Source organism: Macaca mulatta, chromosome 16, assembly GCF_049350105.2.
Source record: "Macaca mulatta isolate MMU2019108-1 chromosome 16, T2T-MMU8v2.0, whole genome shotgun sequence".
Classification (NCBI taxonomy): Eukaryota; Metazoa; Chordata; class Mammalia; order Primates; family Cercopithecidae; genus Macaca; species Macaca mulatta.
Window position 1 is genome coordinate 6,361,503 of NC_133421.1, and position 22,943 is coordinate 6,384,445.

General features: G+C 50.6%; 1 protein-coding gene across 50 annotated transcripts in view; it reads left to right on the forward strand.

The window, feature by feature from the left end:
• The first annotated feature begins 7,018 nt into the window (after positions 1-7,018).
• MINK1 (misshapen like kinase 1) overlaps positions 7,019-22,943 on the forward strand; it is a 71,011-nt gene continuing 55,086 nt past the window's right edge. For all 50 annotated transcript variants that reach the window (XM_077969848.1, XM_077969851.1, XM_077969854.1 and 47 more), the window contains exon 1: positions 7,019-7,281. Coding sequence is in view for 37 of the 50 variants with exons in the window: in XM_015118337.3 (XP_014973823.1) it covers positions 7,225-7,281 (57 nt within the window). In the remaining 13 variants the exon portion in view is untranslated. The remainder of the gene's footprint in view (positions 7,282-22,943) is intronic.

Here is a 22,943-nt window from a genome sequence, read left to right on the forward strand (position 1 = left end):
TAGCAAGACCCCCATCTCTAAAAATTTCTTTTTTTTTTTTTTTTTTGAGACGGAGTCTCGCTCTGCCGCCCAGGCTGGAGTGCAGTGGCCGGATCTCAGCTCACTGCAAGCTCCGCCTCCCGGGTTCACACCATTCTCCTGCCTCAGCCTCCCGAGTAGTTGGGACTACAGGCGCCCGCCACCGCGCCCGGCTAGTTTTTTGTATTTTTTAGTAGAGACGGGGTTTCACCGTGTTAGCCAGGATGGTCTCGATCTCCTGACCTCGTGATCCGCCCGTCTCAGCCTCCCAAAGTGCTGGGATTACAGGCTTGAGCCACCGCGCCCGGCCTAAAAATTTCTTAATTAAAAAAATACAAACACACATATATATATTCATAACTTCTTGTATGTCTGAAATGTTTAGTTTTGTTTCTTTTTATTTTTTAGAGACAGGGTCTTGCTTTGTGGCCCAGGCTAGAGCGCAGTGTTATGATCACAGCTCACTGCAGCTTCAACTTCCTGGGCTCAAGCAATCCGCCTCAGCCTCTAGAGTAGCTGAGACTACAGGTGCGTGCTATGGTGCCCAGCTTATTTATTTTTTCATTTTTGAGATAGGCTCTTACTCTGTTGCTGAGGCTGGAGTGCAGTGCAGTGGTGTAATCATGGCTCACCGCAGCCTGGACCTCCTGGGCTCAATTGATCCTTCCACCTCAGCCTCCTGAGTAGCTGGGATTACAGGCAGGTGCCACCGTGCCTGGCAAATTTTTGTATTTTTTTGTAGAGACGGGGTTTCACCATGTTGGCCAAGCTGGTCTTAAACTCCTGACCTCATGATCCACCCACCTCGGCCTCTCAAAGTGCTAGGATTAGAGGCATAAGCCACCATGCCTGGTCCAAAATATTTTCAATATTCAAAAATGTAGGTTGGGCGTGGTGGCTCATGCCTGTAATCCCAGCACTTTGGGAGGCCAAGGTGGGTGGATCACAAGATCAGGAGATCGGGCCGGGCGCGGTGGCTCAAGCCTGTAATCCCAGCACTCTGGGAGGCCGAGACGGGCGGATCACGAGGTCAGGAGATCAAGACCATCCTGGCTAACACGGTGAAACCCCGTCTCTACTAAAAAATACAAAAAACTAGCTGGGCGAGGTGGCGGGTGCCTGTAGTCCCAGCTACTCGGGAGGCTGAGGCAGGAGAATGGCGTAAACCCAGGAGGCGGAGCTTGCAGTGAGCTGAGATCCGGCCACTGCACTCCAGCCTGGGCGGCAGAGCGAGACTCCATCTCAAAAAAAAAAAAAAAAAAAAAAAAAAAAAAAAAAAAAAAAAAAATCAGGAGATCTAGACCATCCAGGCTTACACGGTGAAACTTTGTCTCTACTAAAAATACAAAAAGAGCCGGGCGTGGTGGCACGCACCTGTAGTCCCAGCTACTCTGGAGGCTGAGGCAGGAGAATCACTTGAACCCGGGAGGCAAAGGTTGCAGTGAGCTGAGATCACACCACTGCACTCCAGCCTGGGTGACAGAGCAAGACTGCGTCTCAAAAAAAAAAAAGAAAAGAAAAAAGTGTAGCACAAGTCCTGGCTCTTGCCATTTGTTCCCACAGCCTCACGCTCCTGTCTCAGAACTGACGACAGATGCAGGAGGAAACTGAGGGGAGTGAAGTGTGGAGATTAGGAAGCCTTCCTGGACGAGAGATTTTCTGGGTGGGTGAGGCATGAAGAGGGGATGGTGTTGCTCTGCCTCATCCTCTCCTTCGAGTTCAGCCCTCAGTCCTCACAAGAAGCTACTTCTGTGCCAGAATTCCCCCCTCCTACATATAGCGGTCTCCTGGTACTAATTGGCATCTTGTTAATTAGCCTCATTGTCAGCACTAACTGCCTCTTTCCCGAGGGGGACCATTACCTCATTCACTGTGGAGTGAGAGGCAGCAGTTGCCCCAGGCTGGGCCAGGGGTGCCTAGGGCTTCTGCTTCAAAGTCTCTGCCTTCCCCTCCTTAGTCCTGGAGGCTTTTGTTTGTTTGTTTTGGGTTTTTTTTTTGAGATAGAGTCTTGCTCTGTCACCCAGGCTGGAGTGCAGTGGCACCATCTTGGCTCACTGCAACCTCCGCCTCCCTGGTTCAAGCGATTCTCCTGCCTCAGCCTCCCGAGTAGCTGGGATTACAGGTGCCCCCCACTATGCCCAGCTAATTTTTGTAGTTTTAGTAGACACGGGGTTTCACCATGTTGGCCAGGCTGGTCTGAAACTCCTGACCTCGTGATCCACTCGCCTTGGCCTCCCAAAGTGCTGGGATTGCAGGCATGAGACACTGTGCCCGGGCTAGTCCTGGAGTTTTTTAAATGGAGACCAACCGTAGTGAGGGGGGTGGGCGGTGGAAGCAGAGGGCTTAGAATCAGAAGAGTTGGCTCTAAACCCAGAATGGAAAGAGTAGCCTCTATGACTGAGGCATTAGTAAATTTAGAGGACCTAGTATATGCTAAGTGCTTTACATGTATTATTTTATCCTAACCTCCCTATTATTACCATCTCCATTTTACAGATGACAGAGTTGAGCCTCAGAGAGGTTAGTGATTTGCCTAAAGCACTACCTCCACTTTCTATGCTTTTTCCTACTATCCCATGGTCTTGACCTTGAACTGCTGCAGTGCCCGCCCAGACAACAGATGCCTTCATTACTTTTTTTTTTTTGAGACAGAGTCTCGCTCTGTCGCCCAGGCTGGAGTGCAGTGGCCGGATCTCAGCTCACTGCAAGCTCCGCCTCCCAGGTTCAAGCGATTCTCCTGCCTCAGCCTCCCAAGTAGCTGGGATTACAGGTGCGCACCACCACGCCCAGCTAATTTTTGTATTTTTCGTAGAGATGGGGTTTCACAATATTGGTCAGGGTGGTCTCAAACTCCTGACCTCAGGTGATCCGCCCGCCTCAGCCTCCCAAAGTGTTGGGATTACAGGTGTGAGCCATGGCGCCTGGCCACTTTCATTGCTTAAGTATTAGTGATTTTCTTTCTTTTGTTTTTTTTTTTTAAGTGTTACTGATTTTCTAGTGGGTGCCAGGCCATGTGCTGAACAAGACTAATATTATTCCTGCCTTTAAGGAGATTCAAAAGACATTTACAATTCAAATCATTAAATGTTACCATGGACTAAAAAGCCAGGCAGCTGAAACAGAAGAACCAAACTTAGTCTTGGTGAGTCAAGGAAGGCTTCATGGAGGAGGTGATTTAGACATGTAGGACAAAGCAAAACATGGTGAGAGTGGGCATGGTCAAGAGGCTAGGGAATATTCCAAGGAGAAAAAAGAGTACATGCAAAGATTGGGGGAGAGAATGTTGAGTTCTGGGAAGTAAGTAGAGTATTTCAGTATGGCTGGAAAATGTGAGGCTAATAGTTGAGTACTGAAAAATAAGGCAGGCACCAAGCAGGGTGGCTCATGCCTATAATCCCGGGAACTCAGGAGCCTAAGGCAGGATTATCACTTGAGCCCAGGAGTTGGGAGGCTGCCATAAGCCATGATCATGCCACTGCACTCTAGCCTGGGTAACAGAGCAGGACCCCAACTCCTAAAGAAACAAACCATTAAAAAAGAAAAGGCAAGAAAAGCCAGCAGAATCTTTTTTTTTTTTTTTTTTTTTTTTGAGACGGAGTCTCGCTCTGCCGCCCAGGCTGGAGTGCAGTGGCCGGATCTCAGCTCACTGCAAGCTCCGCCTCCCGGGTTCACGCCATTCTCCTGCCTCAGCCTCTGGAGTAGCTGGGACTACAGGCGCCCGCCACCGCGCCCGGCTAGTTTTTTGTATTTTTTAGTAGAGACGGGGTTTCACCGTGTTAGCCAGGATGGTCTCGATCTCCTGACCTCGTGATCCGCCCATCTCGGCCTCCCACAGTGCTGGGATTACAGGCTTGAGCCACCGCGCCCGGCCAGCCAGCAGAATCTTGAAGGATCTTTGATGCCACACTTTATCTGCCTTTTTTTTTTTTTTTTTGAGACAAAGTCTCACACTGTTGCCCAGGCTGGAGTACAGTGGTGCAATCTCAGCTCACTGCAACCTCTGCCTGCTGGGTTCAAGCAATGCTTTTGCCTCAGCCTCCCAAGTAGCTGGGATTACAGGCACATACCACCATACCCGGCTAATTTTTTGTATTTTTAGTAGAGACAGCATTTCACCATGTTGGCCAGGCTGGTCTCGAAATCCCGATGTCAGGTGATCCACCTGCTTCAGCCTCCCGAAGTGCGGGGATTACAGGTGTGAACCACCGCGCCCAGCCAATCTGTTTTTTGTTTTGTTTTGTTTTGAGACGGAGTTTCACTCTTGTTGCCCAGGCTGGAGTACAATGGCATGATCTCGGCTCACCACAACCTCTGCCTCCCAAGTTCAAGTGATTCTCCTGCCCCAGCCTCCCAAGTAGCTAGGATTACAGGCATGCGCCACCACACCTGGCCAGTTTTGTATTTTTAGTAGAGACAGGGTTTCTCCATGTTTGTCAGGATGGTCTCGATCTCTTGACCTTGTGATCCACCCACCTTGGCCTCCCAAAGTGCTGGGATTACAGGCATGAGCCACCGTGTCTGGCCTTTTTTTTTTTTTTTTTTTTTTTTGAGACAGAATCTCGTTCTGTTGCCCAGGCTGGAGTGCAGTCGCCCACCTTGGCCTCCCCAAGTGCTGGGACTGCAGGCATGAGCCACCATGCCCAGCCAATTTTTTTTTTTTTTTTTTTTTTTGAGACAGAGTCTTGCTCTGTCACCCAGGCTGGAGTGCAGTGGCATGTTCTTGGCTCACTGCAACCTCTGCCTCCTGGGTTCAAGCGATTCTCCTGCTTCGGCATCCCAAGTAGCTGGGATTACAGGTGCCTGCCACCACACCTGGCTAATTGTTGTATTTTTAGTAGAGACATGGTTTCACCATGTTGTCCGGGCTGGTCTCAAACTCCTGACCTCAGGTGATCCACCCGTCTTGGCCTCCCAAAAAGTGCTGGGATTACAGGTGTGAGCCACCGTGCCCTGCCAATTTTTTGTATTTTTAATAGAGATGGAGTTTCACCATGTTTGCCAGGCTTGGCCGGGTGTGGTGGTTCATGCCTGTAATCCCTGCACTTTGGGAGGCCCAGGCAGGTGGATCACCTGAGGTCAGGAGTTCGAGACCACCTGGCCAACATGATGAAACCCCGTCTCAACTGAAAATACAAAAAATTAGCTGGGCGTGGTGGCGTGTACCTGTAATCCCAGCTACTCAGGAAGCTGAGATAGGAGAATTGCTTGAACCCGGGAGGCAGAGGTTGCAGTGAGCCAAGATCGTGCCACTGCACTCCAGCCTGGGCAACAAGAGCAAAACTCTGTCTCCACCAAGGTGACATTTTCCACCCTGTGTCCTGTTCCCCAATAAAAACAAATTCACAAAAAAACAAAAAACAAAACAAAAACCATCTCAAAAAACAAAAACCCACCATGTTGGCCAGGCTGGCCTCCAACTCCTGGCCTCAAGGGATCCTATAATCTCAGCACTTTGGGAGGCCGAGGTGGGCAGATCACTTAAGGCCAGGAGTTTGAGACCAGATTGGGCAACATGGCAAAGCCCCATCTCTACAAAACATACAAAAATTAGCCGGGCGTAGTGGCATGTGCTGCCTGTAGTCCCGGCTACTTGGGAGGTTGAGGCTGGAGGATCGCTTGAACCCAAGAGCTTGAGGTTGCAGTAAGCAGAGATCACGCCATTGTACTCCAGCGTGGGCGACAGAGCAAGACTTTGTCTTTAAAAAAAAAAAAAATAGAATTGACTTGAAGGAGTCAGGCAGGAAGGCCAAATAGGAGATGAATGGGGATAGTGGCTTGAATAAGGGCAGTGGCAAGGAGAATGGGCTAGGGGTTAGGGAAGGGGGCCGACTGGCCATGCATCCAAATGCTAAGGAGAAGGGTCCAGAAAGCAATGCGTTCAGCTATTTTCCAAGGACTTCTAATTTAAACTCTCTTAAATGATTTATATTAAGGCTGGTGGTGGAGTCTTTCAGAAACAGTGTTGGTGCTAGAAGAGCTCCTGAGGATCATACAGCCTCCCCCCTCAATTTCACAGTGAAAGAAAACCTCAGAGAGGCAAAGCAACTTGCTCAAGGTCACACAGCATGTCAGTGGTAGAACATGACTCTTGGTTCTTAGATAGCATTACCCAGCCTCCACTGAGGCTAATGGCTGTAGGCGCTGTGCCAACATGACTAGATCTAAGGTGACCCAAGCAATATGTGAAGGGATTGAAAGCAGATTCCCTCTCCTCCCCTTCGCCACCCCTTCCTCCACGCGCGACTCCAGTGATCAATGAATAATTGTCGAAACAGTTCCTTTGTGCAGAACACTTTGTTAAAAGAGGTGCAGAGATACACGTCTGCGGTAGGATTCCTTATCCTGAGATCTGAGAGCTCCTCGATGCTTCCCCAACCTGCTAGGTGAGGGTGGAAAGGGCATTCCTGAGGCAGCCGGTGCCCCTCCTCTGCCCCCCAACTCCCACGTGGTTTCTCCAGCCAAGTTCTCACGGAGTGGCCCCTCCCTCAGCGGCTCCACTGTTGCCATAGCAATTGGGTGGGTGGACAGCCCGTCCTATCTAGAGGCCACCCAGCCCTCGCGTGGGGAGTTACCATAACAACCCCCTAGTAATAGAGGGGGGTTGGGTACCGCCCCCTTCCCCCGCAAATGGAGAGGTGGGTGGCTTGATTGGCAGCTGGGCACACGAAAGAAGGAGGGAAAGGGAAGGAAAGGCGTCAAAGGAGATCTGAGAAGGAAATAAGGGAGAGAAAGGGCAAAAAAACAGGGAAAGAAAAGGAAACGCGTGTGCGCACGCGCGCCAGCTGGTGGGCGCGCTCCGCGGCCGCCTCGGCCGCCGCCCACTTCTTTCACGCCAGGCTCGCGCGGTCGCTCCGTCCTCGCGCGCGCCTTTCGCCTGCTCGCCTGCGCCTGCGCGCAGGTGTCGGCGCCTAGGGGGAGGGGGCCCCGGCGCGCTCGCGTCACGCTCCCGCTTCCACCCTCCCCGTGCGCGGCCGCTCCGCGCCTGCGCAGGAGAGGCGGGAGGCTCGGGTGGCTGGCTCCGGGGAGATAGCGCCTGTCAGTCGGTGGGTCGGTCCTCGCGCCGGCCCTCCCCCTCCCCGGTCTCCGGGGGAGGCGCGGTGGAGTCCGCCCCCGGGGTCCTCCGATGGGGGAGAAGCGGCGACGGCGGCAGTGGAGTAACCGAGCCGGAGCGTGAGCGGCCCCGGTGCCCCGTTCCCCGCGGAGGCCATGGGCGACCCAGCCCCCGCCCGCAGCCTGGACGACATCGACCTGTCCGCCCTGCGGGTGAGCGCGCCGTCCCCCAGCCTCGCCCTGGTTCCTGTCCCCGCCGCAGGGGAGGGAGCGGGGTGGCTGCACGCCTCACGTGCTCCCGGGCGCCCCCTCCACCAGCCTGGGTCCCCTTGGCGACCTGTGCCCCTTTCCCGGGCTCCCGCCGCGGCTGGGCCCCCGCCCTCTGCTCCCTTCTCTCTCCACTGGCTGCAGATGCTGGGAGCCAGTTCGGTCCCCACCCTGTGGTGCCCCGCCCCCACACTTCCCTGCCACCCTACCTTTACTCTGGGGTTCGGGACCCACTGGTTCCCCTAAACTTGGCCTCCCCCATCACCTGGAGAATCTTTATTGTGGCTCCTCACCTCCTCTCGGCCCTCTTTCCGCCTTTGCCCTTACTTCTATCTTCTTCCCCTGCTCTTCCTTGGCTCCTCGAATTTTGACTTTGCAACTGTCTCGACAGCCTCTCATCCCTCTTTCTCTGCCTTGCCCACCCTTGAATTGCATGCTTTCCCTGGTCAGAATTTCAGCCACCGCACCCCTCCTACCGTCACCCTCAATCCCACGTTCGGTTTTCCCTATCCCTTCTCTCCCGTTTCAAGTGCAGCAGTTCAGAACCAGGCATTTCCGGTCTCAGGGTCCCTGAATATTACATGACCAACTCTGCAGCAGCGTGGGGCCGGGAGCCCTCGGGGAAGAGGGGAGGCATTTCTTCTCTTTGGAAACTGTAGCACGGGCTGGGAAGAGGATGTTTACACACACACACACGCACACACGACACATGCTACATGTGGTCAGGCAGAAGGTTTGGAAGGCAGTGGGTATTTGTGTTAGCTGAAGGCTGGAATCAATGGAGACCTCTCAAGCTAGGGGCTAATAAGGAAAGGGGTTGAGAGGAAGCAAATGCTGCAGGAATTTCTTGGAAATACCCGTTCATTGTCCCTTGTGGGGCACTTACACACTCTGGTGGAGGAGCTTTCTATAGCATTTATGTTTTTCTTCAGCAGGGAGCTTTGGCTTAAGGGGCAACTTAGTGATTTCAAGGTGAACACTCCAGACTATCAGCCAGGTGGTGTTTTGATCCTGTGCCCTTCCAGCACTCTCACCAGGCCAAGGTGTGGGGAGAGCAGGACTTCCCATCTCTAGGTTCGCTTCTCTGGAGGCCCCCGCTCAGACTGTCTTCTGGCTTTTGAGTCAGCCAGGAAACATGGCCAGTAGTGGGAAAAGGCGGTCAGCCACGCAGGTGCCCCGGATATGGCTGGAGGGGAGAGGGGAATTGAAGAGAGCAGAGTCATGTTGTTAATTGGGTTTCTCTAGGTGACACAGTTTTTTTCTTGCCATTTTCAGGTCATAATTTGTTTGGTGCAATGTTGGGCTATGAGACCTGACTTGCTGGAGATAAGGTGATAAATCTCTGGGGAGAGGGACTGAACGTTGAATTTCTCTGTGTGCGCAGGCACGTGTGTGTGTTGATGGGGAGAGGGTCTGAAGGCTTTAGAAGGGAGATTCTTAAGGTCAGGTAAGCCAGGGTTTAAACTGGGGTGCCCAAATCAGTTGGGATATAAGGTGGAAATCCCGATTCTGAGTAAAAGTCTCTTAATGTGCTCCATTCTGGGATGAACTTCCACCTATCCTTCCTATCTTGGTTATTGATTAACTGGCCACAGGTGCCTGTGGCTGGGGTGACTGAAATACAATAAAAAATGGGTGGGTCAGGCCAGGTGAGGTGCTCACGCCTGTAATCCCAGCACTTTGGGAGGCCGAGGGAGGGGCATCACCTGAGGTCAGGAGTTCGAGACCAGTCTGGCCAACACTGTGAAACCCTGTCTCTACTAAAAATACAAAAATTAGCCGTGCGTGGTGGCACACTCCTGTGATCCCAGCTACTCAGGAGGCTGAGGCAGGAGAATCGCTTGAACCGGGGAGGTGGAGGTTGCAGTGAGCCAAGATTGCACGCCACTGCACTCCAGCCTGGGCAACAAAGCAAGACCTTATCTTTAAAAAAAAAAAAAAAAAAGGGTGGATCCAAACCACAACCTTTGCTTTGAACCGTGTGGGACTCTGCTTGGGTTTCTCTTGCAGCCTCTTCTGGTAGTTTGGCTTGGATCCTCAACCTGGGATTTCCAGCAATTCCACAAATACCCTCTGACCTTAGATGTGGTATTTCCCTTCTGGACTTCTCCGCTTGAAGCAATGTTAGCCTTTCTCAGTTGCCTCCAGCCTTACTCTCTTCTCCCTCCCCTCAGGAGACCTGGTGACCTGCTCCCAGTGCTTCTGTCTGGCCTGCCTTATGCTGTTTAAGAAAGCATTCTGCTTCCTCCTTTCCACCCCAAAATGTGAGGGCTTGAGGAAGAGCTGTACCTCCTTTGGAATGGGACTACTGAGGGCCTACCTTCTCCTTCCTGCTGACCTTTTCTCAGTGCCTGTCCCCCCCCCCCCCCGCGACTCCACCTCAGAGAGCTGTGACACTGTCAAGCAGCTAGCGTGGTCATCTCTTGTGCTATTCCTGTCTGTTTTCCAGTGAGAAATGGTGTCTCCCTTTACTACACCATCTTGTGTTGGGGGCTGGGGAGAGGGATGGGAGAGGAACATATTCAGTATTTGTTTGCTGGCCTTAAAGAGCCCAAGGTGTATTTCTCCTCTTGTTTCAAGATAAGGTTTGGTTTTCAGCTGGTGATGAGAGTAATCGCCTGATATTAGGGAAGATTGAATTGCGTTAATCTCTTAGCCATGTGTGGGGAGGCCAGATGGACCTGCTACTTTGTAGCCACAGCCACACTTGACCTCTTTGAGGCTCCTTTTCTCCACCCGCCTGGCTGCATTGTGTGGTGAGGAAAAGCGTGGGGTTTGGAGTTGCAGTCCTGAGTTCAAGTCCTAGCTTCCTCGCCTACTATGTAACCCTGGCCCTGCTCCCCTTAACTGCAGATTCTGCCAAGAGCCTTACCCTCTGTAAGCTCTATTCAGTCCTGTATCGTGGACATGGTGATAGTACTGAATGCAGAGTTGCTGAGGATTAAATGCACATGAAGTACTCAGTACAGTTCCCAGCACATAGTGATCATACGTGATAGCCCTTTTTGTAGTTATTTTTATCAAATGGCAATCAGAGAAGCCTTCCAGGACAACTTTATCTAAAATAGCACTCCCTCCTCTGCTTTATTTTTGTATAAAATTTTATATAGCATTCCCTTAGTCTGCTTTATCCTTCCTCATAGTATTTATCACCAGCTGACGTATGTATTTCTGTCAGCTCCACTAAAATGTCAGTTCAGTGGTCGGGTGTGGTGGGTCACGACTGTAATCTCAGCACTTTGGGAGGCCGAGGCAGATGGATCACCTGAGGTCAGAAGTTCGAGACCAGGGCCAGGCGCGGCGGCTCACGCCTGTAATCCCAGCACTTTGGGAGGCTGAGGTGGGCGGATCACGAGGTCAGGAGATCAAGACCATCCTGGCTAACATGGTGAAACCCCGTCTCTACTAAAAATACAAAAAATTAGCCGGGCGTGGTGGCGGGCGCCTGTAGTCCCAGCTGCTCAGGAGGCTGAGGCAGGAGAATGGTGTGAACCCAGGAGGCAGAGCTTGCAGTGAACCGAGATGGCACCACTGCACTCCAGCCTGGGCGACAGAGCAAGACTCCGTCTCAAAAAAAAAAAAAAAAAGTTCTAGACCAGCCTGGCCAACATAGTAAAACCCCATCTCTACTAAAAAAAAAAGGCCGGGCGCGATGGCTCACACCTGTAATCCCAGCACTTTGGGAGGCCGAGGCGGGCGGATCACTAGGTCAGGAGATCGAGACCATCCTGGCTAACATGGTGAAACCCCGTCTCTACTAAAAATACAAAAAAATCAGCCAGGCATGGTGGCAGGTGCCTGTAGTCCCAGCTACCTGGGAGGCTGAGGCGGGAGAATGGCATGAACCCAGGGGGCGGAGCTTGCAGTGAGCGGACATCACGCCACTGTGCTCCAGCCTGGGCGACAGAGCAAGATTCTGTCTCAAAAAAAAAAAAAAAAAAAAATTAGCCAGGTGTGGTGGCTCACACCTGTAATCTCAGTTCCCGGTTACTCAGGAGGCTGAGGCAGGAGAATCACTTGAACCTGGGAGGTGGAGGTTGCAGTAAGCTGAGATTGCACCACGGCACTCCAGCATGGGCAATAAAGCCAGACTCTGTCTCAAAAAAAAAAAAAAAAAAAGAAATACAAAACAGTTCAGTGAAAGCTAAGATTTTGACTATTTTGTTCATTTTTGTATCCCCAGTGCCTGTAACAGTGTTTTGCACATAATAGGGGCTCACATGTTTATTGAAGAAGTGCCTGTTATAACAAGTGAAAGCTCAGCACAGTGCTTGCTTAGAGAAAGTATTCAATAAACCTCAGGCTTCTTAAGGTTCTTTTTGCCCCTCTTTTATTTATGCACAATTAAGAATATATTTTTTCTGGGATGTTTTTAGAATCAGACCTTGTCTGGGGTAAACAGTTCTGGAAGCCTCCAGCTGAGCGATGCCCTTGAAGTAAAGTTAGGATCATCCAACAGAAAATGTGGGCCTCTGTGTCTCAGCTTGGTTATATTCCAGGAGAACCTTCTGACTTGGAACTCTTGGCTTCTCACAAAGGATAAATATCGGCGGAAGTAGATGGGACAAGGAGGGGGCAGACCCCGGCCTGACCTCTTTCCTTTTGCATTGCTCCTTTTGGTTGACCCACTTCATAAATCAAACAGCTTCTTTTTACCGTCCAGCTCGAAGTTTTCGACTGCAGTGTCCTTGAAACTGTGGAGCTATGCTTAGCATCGCTGGATTGAAATCATAGCATGGAGCACATTCAAGAAGGACTTGTTGCTCGGTGGTAGCTGCTGACAGAGATGTTCTTTTTCAAATGATTTTGTGTTGTTGTGTCTGTTCTTTGGAGAAGTGTCTTCGCCTTCCTCCTCTCTTCATGCGGCTGTGGAGCCAGCACCACTCGGAAAGCTGGCAGTTCTGGGCATGTATTTCTAGGCTGCTGAGCAACGTGGGACTGCCACTGTGTTCTGATGTGCTAGCTGTCCAAATGTTGATGACAGATGCCTTAGGCAGGAGAATGGGAAGACTGACCTCCTGCTGCAGAAGTAAGGACATTCAATAGTGACTTTTTTCCCCCTAGAAAATTGCAAAAGGGGGATGGGGCTGTTAGGAGAGCTGGAGGCATTTAGAGTGAAGTGAAATGCTGCTTTGGCAAAATGACGGAAGGAAGATTACTGAGAACTTGGCCGAAACTAGGTGACCAGTCATTCCCCAAACAGAGAGACATCACCACCCTTTATGCTACGGGATGGGACAGACTGCCACAGTCCTTAGGGATATACACAGCGGGGGGGTTTTGACACGTAAGATAACAGTAAGGTCAGCAAGGGAGCCAGCTGGCCCAGCCCCTCACTCTTGCCTCAGGAGCTCCATTAAAACTGTGCCGTACAGAATCCTGACTTCAAATCTGGCCTCCATTCCTTTCCGCATTGAACTGTGTGCCTCAGACAGGGTCACACATGCGACTTGCACATGTAAACCACCTTCGTTTGTCATGTAGGGGACACGATGGCAGGAAGTGTGCAACCGCTCTTGCCAAGCTTGTGTTCTGGCATAGGTCTGTAGAGAAGGCATGCAGTAACCTCTCAACCCAGAAACACAGAGCAATTCTGGACTGGAGAGCATCTCCAGAGGCCCGTGAGTCTGCCTGTCTAATCTTTCTGTCTCCAGACAAAGTTGAATCAGAGCAAGTTATCAATAATCTCCTTTCCTGCACCAGTCAGTCGCCAAGCATTGGCAGTCTACTGTGTTGAGAATCAGGTTCCAAATTCTATGGGAAGGATGTAATATATAGTACTCAGTCCTCTACTAAGCTATTTAACCAGATCTCTGGGGACATCCACCCAAGCAATGCCTTTCTAAGCCTAGACTCTTTTTTTTTTTTTTTTTTTTTTGAGACGAAGTCTCTCACTGTCACCGAGGCTGGAGTGCAGTGGCATGATCTCCGCTCACTGCAAGCTCCGCCTCCCAGGTTCACGCCATTCTCCCATCTCAGCCTCCCGAGTAGCTGGGACCACAGGCGCCCGCCACCACGCCTGGCTAATTTTTTGTGTTTTTAGTAGAGACGGGGTTTCACCATGTTAGCCAGGATGGTCTCGATCTCCTGACCTCGTGATCCACCCATCTCGGCCTCCCAAAGTGTTGGGATTATAGGCGTGAGCCACGGAGCCCGGCCTAGACTCTTTTTCTTTTTCTTTTTTTTTTGACACGGAGTCTCTGTCGCTCAGGCTGGAGTGCAGTGGCCGGATCTCAGCTCACTGCAAGCTCCGCCTCCCGGGTTTACGCCATATTCCTGCCTTAGCCTCCCGAGTAGCTGGGACTACAGGCGTCCGCCACCTCGCCTGGCTAGTTTTTTGTATTTTTTAGTAGAGACGGGGTTTCACCGTGTTAGCCAGGATGGTCTCGATTTCCTGACCTTGTGATCCGCCCGTCTCGGCCTCCCAAAGTGCTGGGATTACAGGCTTGAGCCACTGCGCCCAGCTGACTCTTTTTCTTAACTGTTACTGTTTTCCTTAATATCCTACAACCTTCAAGACTGGGACATTTTTGTTAAACCTTATTTCCATGAATTACACTCATTTTCTGTGGTCAGTGGGAAGTCATCTTGAAACCTGCTCTTCAGCCCCCACTCCCCTCAACACCTACTTTTTACTACTATCTGTCTCAGTGTTCTCTTTCCTGGATTGAAGACAGAACAAAAGTGATCAGGTTAATAAGTCAACTCTCAAAGCATTTCTTGATTGCACACAGAATATAGTAAGATACAAAAACATGACTTGGTAGAAGAGTTGGATCCTGTCCACGGCTCACCGCCATTCTCTGCTCTCTCTAGTTCCTCTGCCATTCTCCTCCCAACCAACCAGTCCTTAACTTGAGTCTGGGCCTCTCTTAGCTATAGGAAGCTCTTCTAGGGCATAATGGAAAAAGGGTTTTGAGGCTCTTTGTTCTTACTAAGGGCGGGAATAGTAGAGGGAGGAGAGAAAAGAGGGATGGAATTGTAGTGACCCAAGAGAGCCCCTGGGGATTTTGTCCAGTGGCTAGACAGCCTGAGGTTGTACGTGCTACGTGTGGGTAGGATTTCATGTTCTGTTTGAGGAAAGATCTAGAACTAGGCACAGAGGACACAGTGGTGAACAAGACCGATAGGGTTCTCCTACAGTCTAGTAGTAGGGAGAGATGTTAATCAAGTAATTATTTATTAATGTGTGTGTGTGTGTGTGTGTGTGTGTGTGTGTGTGATTGCAAGCCATGGTAAGGCCTGTAGCAGAAAACTTTAACATGCCATGGGCCCATATAACAAGAGTTGTTTTGATGATATATTCTCAGGATCTCCTGAGGGCTGTGTCATGGGAAAAAAAATTGCTTTTACCAGACAAAACTTTTTTTTTTTTTTTTTTTTTTTGAGACGGAGTCTCGCTGTGTCGCCCAGGCTGGAGTGCAGTGGCGCGATCTCGGCTCACTGCAAGCTCCGCCTCCCAGGTTCACGCCATTCTCCTGCCTCAGCCTCCAAGTAGCTGGGACTACAGGCGCCCGCCACCACGCCCAGCTAGTTTTTTGTATTTTTAGTAGAGACGGGGTTTCACCGTGTTAGCCAGGATGGTCTCGATCTCCTGACCTCGTGATCCACCCGCCTCGGCCTCCCAAAGTGCTGGGATTATAGGCTTGAGCCACCGCGCCCGGCCTCAGACAAAACTTTTATAAGACAAAAATATCTAGTTGAGAGAGACGTAAATCACGTCAGAAAGCTAAACTGGCATTGCTGCAGAAAGATTAGATAGAGTTGAACCAGCAGGTAGAGTTTGGTGATGGCAAGAATTGGGAGACTCTGGAATGGGGCCATTCTTATGGTGAAGCATTTGGTCAACAATTGAGGGCAAGAAGCCTGAGGAGGGGGTGGAAACTCCAGGCTTAATTCCAAAAGGATTTCTTCTGAATCTTCCTGTGGGAGGGGAAGAAATGGTTTATTTGTTTGTCTCAGAAGTTAAGAGCATGTATATGGAAAGAGCTTATGACTCATATAATCCTCATTTTTACTTACTGGGGGAGGGACTCTGGGTCCTGGATCTGTGGACTTAGATATGGCTTCTCAGAGTGGGGTGTATGAGAGAGGAGGGTGTATCCCTAGATCTTATTAGCCTAAGGGGTGCCTGGGGTTTGGAAGGTAGGTAAGTCTCACAGAAATAAGAACAAGTAGGCCCAGCCCTCAGCTTAGCTCCTGTGGTCTGTGGGAAGTGGGATTCTTTCTAACATTAGCTGGATAGTGTATATAAATAGACAAGACTCTCCATTTACATTGTATACAAGTAAAGGATGAGTGGGGTGTGGAGGGGGAGTGTTACTGATTTTGCATGTTTGAAAGGAAACAGGGTTGGGGAAGCCACGAGTTTTGGGCTTCCTGGAGGAGCCAGACTCTGGGACCAGCTTGAATGTCAGGAGGATGGCAGTGGAGAAGACGGTGGGATGGGCTGTGAGGAGAGTTTGGTGGCACAGCCTGTGGGAGGAGTCTGGGTGACTGGAGAGAGATGAATGGAGGAAATGGGGATGAGCTACCTAAGAAAAATGGTGATGGTTGGCGAGCGAGGCGGCAAGAAGACCTTTGACAGAGGAGATAGCTGAGACCTCAGGTTCATCCACAGCAGGAGAATTCCAGGGCCACAGGGGACAGGCGATGTGGGGAGTATCTGTGGTCACAACTAGGAGTCCCACCATGTGGAGCCCATGACTCAGTATGTACACAGAGCACCAAATGCTTTTTGGTTCTGTCTTGGGCACCTCCGCCATTGGCACTTCCACCAGTGGTTTCTTCCGTTGCCTTTGGGATGAGCAGGCCTCCTAAAAGCAGGCCTGATATTTGCTGGTCTTCTGGCAAAGAATGGGAAATTCCTCACACCCTCTTGTTCCAGGAGCCACCTGGAGATTTGAAGGGCTCAGGTTGCCGCGTTGCTCCTAGAATGACAGGCATAGAGGAGTTTTCCATGAACAGCGGTCCTGGCAGGTACAGGCTGAGGATCAATAGGGCTGAATGAAGACAAGCCCACCTCCTTCAAGAGCCGCCTCAACTTATGTTTTTTTCCCAGAAAGCCTCCCTGGATTTTGCCAGCCTTTAGTGATCACATCATCCGCTTTCTCACAGACCTTACGATTTAGCATTGGCTTATGTATTGCCTTATATTGCATAATGTGTTATGGTCTTGTTTTTCCTACCACTTCCTTATGTGTAGAGACTGTGATCCATGTCTCCTCTTCATCCATATAAAGATGCTGAGCACACAGTAGGGGTTCAGAAATTACTTGGTAAGAGACGTGGATCTAAGTATGTCTGTGACTGCTCCTTTCCTACTAGATTCAATCCACAAGCAGTACAGGGTGCCCAGTATGTGCTGGGCACCGTGGGATTCAAAGCAATACAGGTGCTGACTCAGTGGTTCTCAGCCAGGGCACCGCTGGCCTCCAGGGGGTGTTTGGAAATGTTGAGGAGGGAGGATTAACTGTCTTGGGAGCGCTGGGCGCGGTGGCTCACACCTGTAATCCCAGCACTTTGGGAGGCCAAGGCGGGCGGATCATGAGGTCAGGAGATCGAGACCATCCTGGCTAACATGGTGAAACCCCGTCTCTACTAAAAATTAAAAGGCGTGGTGGCGCCTACTAAAAATTAAAAGGCCGCCACCAGGCATGGTGGCGGACGCCTGTAGTCCCAGCTACTCAGGAGGCTGAGGCAGGAGAATGGTGTGAACCCAGGAGGTGGAGCTTGCGGTGAGCCGAGATCGGGCCACTGCACTCCAGCCTGGGCGACAGAGCCAGACTCTGTCTTTAAAAAAAAAAAAAAAAAAAGTCTTGGGAGCACTAATGGCATTTGATGTCTTGGGAGCGCTAATGGCATTTAGCACATGGGGATTGGGGATGTTAACCATCTGGCAGAGTCTGGGACAGTGCATCGAAGAACTGTTTTTCCACCCAGATTGCCACTGGTACCTCTCATGAACTTGTTATGGACACGGGAAAGACCCAGGGAAGGACTGGATAGGTTTCTTCCATGAAGTAGAAAGTAGTTCCTAAGTCCCCTGTGTACTTCTTTCCAGGTAGAGAGAGGAATGCGGGCTCTAAATTACCCTTGTGCATGGCACATATCTAGCAGCTTTTGTCTGCCAGCATACCTCTAGAGGTAAAATGGGTAGGCTCCCAGCCAGCCTGTAAGGAAGATTTTCATGTTCTCTTTTCACCACCCACCCACTCTTTCTTTCAAGGCACATTTTTAAGAAAGTGGCTGAAGCTTGCAATAGTTAGTCTTTAATTCTAAGTGACTGAGGAAAGAGTCTTCAAGAAAACAGTTGGACAGAGTGCCCCAAAGCCTAAGCAGCGTGAGGCAAAGACCGGCAGGTGCATGCAGCATCTGAGAGAGGGGCCAGCACATCGTCTCTTCTCTGGGGTCTTTTCATCCTATACTTGTCTTTTTGAAGACAGAGGTGTGGTGAATGAATGTCATTACTCACATCTCGGGGAGTGACCAGAGAGAGTAGAAGACACTTTGCCCTCAGGCCGGGCGCGGTGGCTCAAGCCTGTAATCCCAGCACTTTGGGAGGCCGAGGCGGGTGGATCACGAGGTCAGGAGATCGAGACCATCCTGGCTAACACGGTGAAACCCCGTCTCTACTAAAAATACAAAAAATTAGCCGGGCGCGGTGGTGGGCGCCTGTAGTCCCAGCTGCTCGGGAGGCTGAGGCAGGAGAGTTGCTTGAACCTGGGAGGTGGAGGTTGCAGTGAGCTGAGATCATGCCACTGCCCTCCAGCCTGGGTAACAGTGTGAGCCTCCGTCTCAAAAAAAAAAAGAAGACCCCTTGCCCTAGTGTATCCTTTCAGGGTGGGCAAGTGGCTGGGAAGCAGCACAGCTGAGCGGGAGGAGCTGGAGCTGTGCCGCAGAGCTGCCTTCCACAACTCGCTGCTTCCCACCCCCAATCAGGAGAGCAGAACTTGATAGGCTCCTGGCCTTGGGTAGCTAAGGTTTGTAGGAGCTGGAGAGAGTCAGGAGCTGGAGAGAGTCCGCCTAACCTTAACAAGGTCATTCCTCACAGTGGAAACTACCTGACCCCCACGTGTCGAAGCAGGCTATGGGGACAGGCAAGATGTGGATCAGAAGTTGGTTGGGGCCGGGCATGGTGGCTCATGCCTGTAATCCCAGCACTTTAGGAGGCCGAGGCAGGCAGATCACTTGAGGTCAGGAGTTCAACACCAGCCTGGCCAACATGGTGAAACCCCGTCTCTACTAAAAATACAAAAAATTAGCCAGGCATGGTGGCAGGCACCTGTAATCCCATCTACTGGGGAGGCTGAGCAGGAGAATCACTTGAACCCGAGAGGCGGAGGTTGCAGTGAGCCAAGGTTGCATCACTGCACTCCAGCTTAGGCGACAGAACGAGACCCCGTCACAAAAAAAAAGTTGATTGGTTCTAGTAGGTCCTTTTTCTGTCTGTCTTCTGTTTGGAATGAAGATTGCTCTGATAGAAGTTATTTATATTACAACGTGGATTCATTTCAGAAGGGGGTGTTTGGGGTTGGAATAAGAACGGTAATGAACGCTTACTGTGCAGTAGCTTCTTTCCTTCTGTAATCTCATTGTCTCTCACAATAACCCTTTGAGGTGGAGGATTTATCCTCGTTTGCAAGATGAAGAAACCAAAGCTTACAGAAATTAACCTGGAAGTTAAGTAACTTGCCTGAGGCCGGGCACGGTGGCTCACACCTGTAATCCCAGCACTTTGGGAGGCCGAGACGGGTGGATCACGAGGTCAGGAGATTGAGACCATCCTGACTGACACGGTGAAACCCCGTCTCTACTAAAAAATACAAAAAAAACTAGCCGGGAGAGGTGGTGGGCGCCTGTAGTCCCAGCTACTCGGGAGGCTGAGGCAGAAGAATGGCGTAAACCCAGGAGGCGGAGCTTGCAGTGAGCTGAGATCCGGCCACTGCACTCCAGCCTGGGCAACAGAGCGAGACTCCGTCTCAAAAAAAAAAAAAAAAGTAACTTGCCTGAGGTTGGACAGCCAGGAAGCAGCAGAGCCCACATTCAGACTCAAGTCTGTCTCCAAAACCTGGGCTGCCATGCCGTTGGAGGGGGGCCTGCTCCCACGTGGCGGGGTATATTTGAGGGTGGGCACTAAGGGGAGGACAGGAGGGCAGTGTGTAGCTGGCACTCTAGACTACATGCAACTAGTATTGTCTTCTGCCTGTTTTTTGGTTTGTTTTCACTTTTTTTGAGCTGAAGTCTTGCTCTTTTGCCTAGGCTGGAGTGCAGTGGCGCGATCTTGGCTCACTGCAACCTCCACCTCCCAGGTTCAAGCGATCCTTCTGTCTCAGTCTCCCAAGTAGCTGGGATTACAGTTGCACGCCACCACACCTGGCTAATTTTTGTATTTTTAGTAGAGATGGGGTTTCACCATGTTGGTCAGGCTGGTCTCGAACTCCTGACCTCAGGTGATCCACCCACCTCGGCCTCCCAAAGTGCTGGGATTACGAGTGTGAGCCACCGCGCCCAGCCTGCCTGTTTTAATTGTAAATGTGTGATATTCCTATGACCTGTGGTAAACAGGCTTTTTGGGCTTACTGAGGACTATAACATTATCCACACTGTTTCTCAGTCAAGTTTTTGGAGACTTTTGGAATATGGCCAGTTTCGTGGGCTGGAGACAGCCTGTATGAGAGATAGTTACTGCCCTCCAGGAGCGCATGGCCTCTAGAGCTGTGTCTTAATAGAGGACACCTTTTATTCATATACCTGGGCCTTTCTGAGGTGGGGAGAGTAAGTGACCTCAGCCTGAGCTGAACTGCTGGTGGGTTGGCACTGGGGAGCACATGTTGGGAATACAGAGCTCCATGGGGCTCGTACCCAGCACTGAGAGAGATTTCTAAATGTAGGGCCGCTGGGCAGATCACTGTGATGCCAAGAAGGATGTGCAGAAGAATTCAGAATATTTGGTCTGGAGGAAAGACAGTCGAATCATTCAAAAGAAAGCCTCTTCAGAGGGAGGAGAGGAAGACTCTCTCATTTCCCCCCACCCTTTAAAAATGTGTTTTGTTTTTTTTTTTTTAAATGTGATTAAGTATATGTAAGACTTACCATTATAACCATTTTTAAGTGTACAGTTCTGTGGCATTAAGTACATTCACACTGTTGTGCAACTGTAACCACCGTCCATCTCCAGAACTACTTCATCCTCCCCAGATGAAACTCTGTACCCAGTAAACACTGACTCTCTGACCCGCCACCTTCCAGCCCCTGGCAGCCGCCATTCCGCACCTCGTCGTCTTTTGTGTGTGCACAGTTGAGCAGAGGGTCTGACCGAGCAGATGCTTAATATTTGTTGAGTCAGCCTAGGTTCATGTCTCAGAAGTCCACGTATCATCAGCCAACCCGGAACACAACCCCCCTCCCAGCTTCCCAGCTCTCATGCAAGACGACAGGCTTCTGAAAGGGATTTTAAATGAAATGGCTGCCTGGAATCACAAGAGGATTGGGCAGTAGCAAGAGAAGTTAAGGGTTTCTGTTCCGTATTCAGTTCCTTTCGCCATCCCCCAGCCATGACGTGCGTTCTGGTTTCTGCTATGCTCATGTTCGTCATCTTGCTTGTTTTCAGCCTCTTACTTCATCTCATCCTGGGGGTCTGATGGTTAGGTGCTAGAGGAAGTTGGAAATAAGGTCGTTTAGGGGATGAAGATGATACTATATAACAGCATTTCTGTGTTAGTATGTGAGGGGTACATGTGTTAAAGGGGGGTCAACCCTCCTGGACCTCCAGGCCTGGACAGTTGAGAGCCAGGTCAGGCTCCGTATTCCGTATTCCTCTGGTGTTTATACCCCTGGACAGACTCAAAGCATGACCTGGAACTGAATTTTTTTTTTTTTTTTTTTTTTTTTTTTTTTTTTTTTGAGACAGAGTCTCGCTCTGTCACCCAGGGTGGAGTGCAGTGACGCGATCTTGGCTCACTGCAGCCACCACCCCCGGGTTCAGGCTATTCTGCCTCAGCCTCCCAAGCATAATAGCTGAGACTACAGGCGCGCGCCACCACGCCCAGCTAATTTTTGTATTTTTAGTAGAAATGGGGGTTTTACCCTGGTGGTCAGGCTGGTCTCAAACTCCCAGCCTCGAGTGATCCGCCTGCCTCAGCCTCCCAAAGTGCTGGGATTGCAGGCGTGAGCCACCGCGCATGGCTGAGTTGGATATTTTAGAACAGAGATGAGTGCAGTGGCCTCCCTGGCCTCCTCACTTTCCCTTATCCTTGCTATTTACAGTTTCTCACTGACCTTCATGGGGAAGGAGGAAAAAGGGAGGGAGAGACATACTTATTCTTCAGGTGACCCAGGAATAGAGGAGGGTAGGAGAGCCCCCTGTCTTAGAGGTCAAAATACAGGCGTCTAGCTGGTAGGCGGGGGTGGTATGTTAGGGTACACTATTGTGGGCTGTGCCCTTACATTACCAGGCAGAAGCCTGCAGTGCAAAAGACCTCAGACTTTCCTCACAACAGTGTCAGATTGCAAGGATCAAGGGAAGACTCAAGGACTTATGAGGTCTTTTTTCTCTGTCTCCGTGTACAACCTTAGAGCAGGCTACACGTATTTGATGACACCTGCCAGGAACTGCCCAATACCGAGTGGCCCTTCTCACCACAGTTCCTCTTACTGCAGTCTAAAACCTACTTTTTTCTTAGACTGAGCCAGGTCTGAATGGCAGTCAGTTGTTTTCCTTGGACTGAGTCTCAGTCTACCCCACACTAATGTTCAAGGTTTGAATAAAGGAATGTTCCAATTGATGACTCCTAGAGACACTAACATCCTTAGGTGTTACCTTGCAGTCTGCCTGGATGTTGTTCCCATCACCATCGCCAATAAAAGTAATAAGTGATTGAAGTGTTAGTGTTGATAGCAGAGCATCTATGGGCCATCTTATTACTGATTTTGAGACAGGGTCATGCTCTGTTGCCCAGACTGGAATGCAGTGGCATGGTCATAACTCGCTGCAGCCTTGAACTCCTGGCCTCCAGTGATCCTCCCACCTCTGCCCCCCAAGGTGCTAGGATAACAAGTGTGAGCCACCATGCTCGGCCCCATCTTACATTTCAAAAGGTGCCAGCACTCAGTCAAGGTCTCAGAGCTAGTCAGAGCTGACTTCCCATACTCATGTCTCATGACTGCCGCATTGCCCAGTCCCCACAGAAACAAAGATCTCATGTGAGATTGGTCAGTGTGGGGTCCAAAGTGTAGTCTTTGCAGATGAGGTGTGTTTCACAAGTTAACAATGAACATACCTGCTACTGCCCGGATCTCCTATCCTGGCCTCATAACCTCCTCAGGTGGCCCAAATTGCCCATCTCTAAAAGACTGTCAGTGGAAGACCTGCTAACACAATGGGCTGTTTGACTTTGCCTTTGAGGCAGTGTGATCCATGGAGTGTACATAGCATGAGGAGCTGGACAACCTGGTTCTAGTTTCGGTTCCATTTCATTCATTCATTCATGCATTCATTCATTCATTCATTTAGATGGAGTCTTGCTCAGGCTGGAGTGCAGTGGCGCAGTCTAAGCTCACTGCATCCTCTGCCTCCGGGGTTCAAGTGGTTCTCCTGCCTCAGCCTC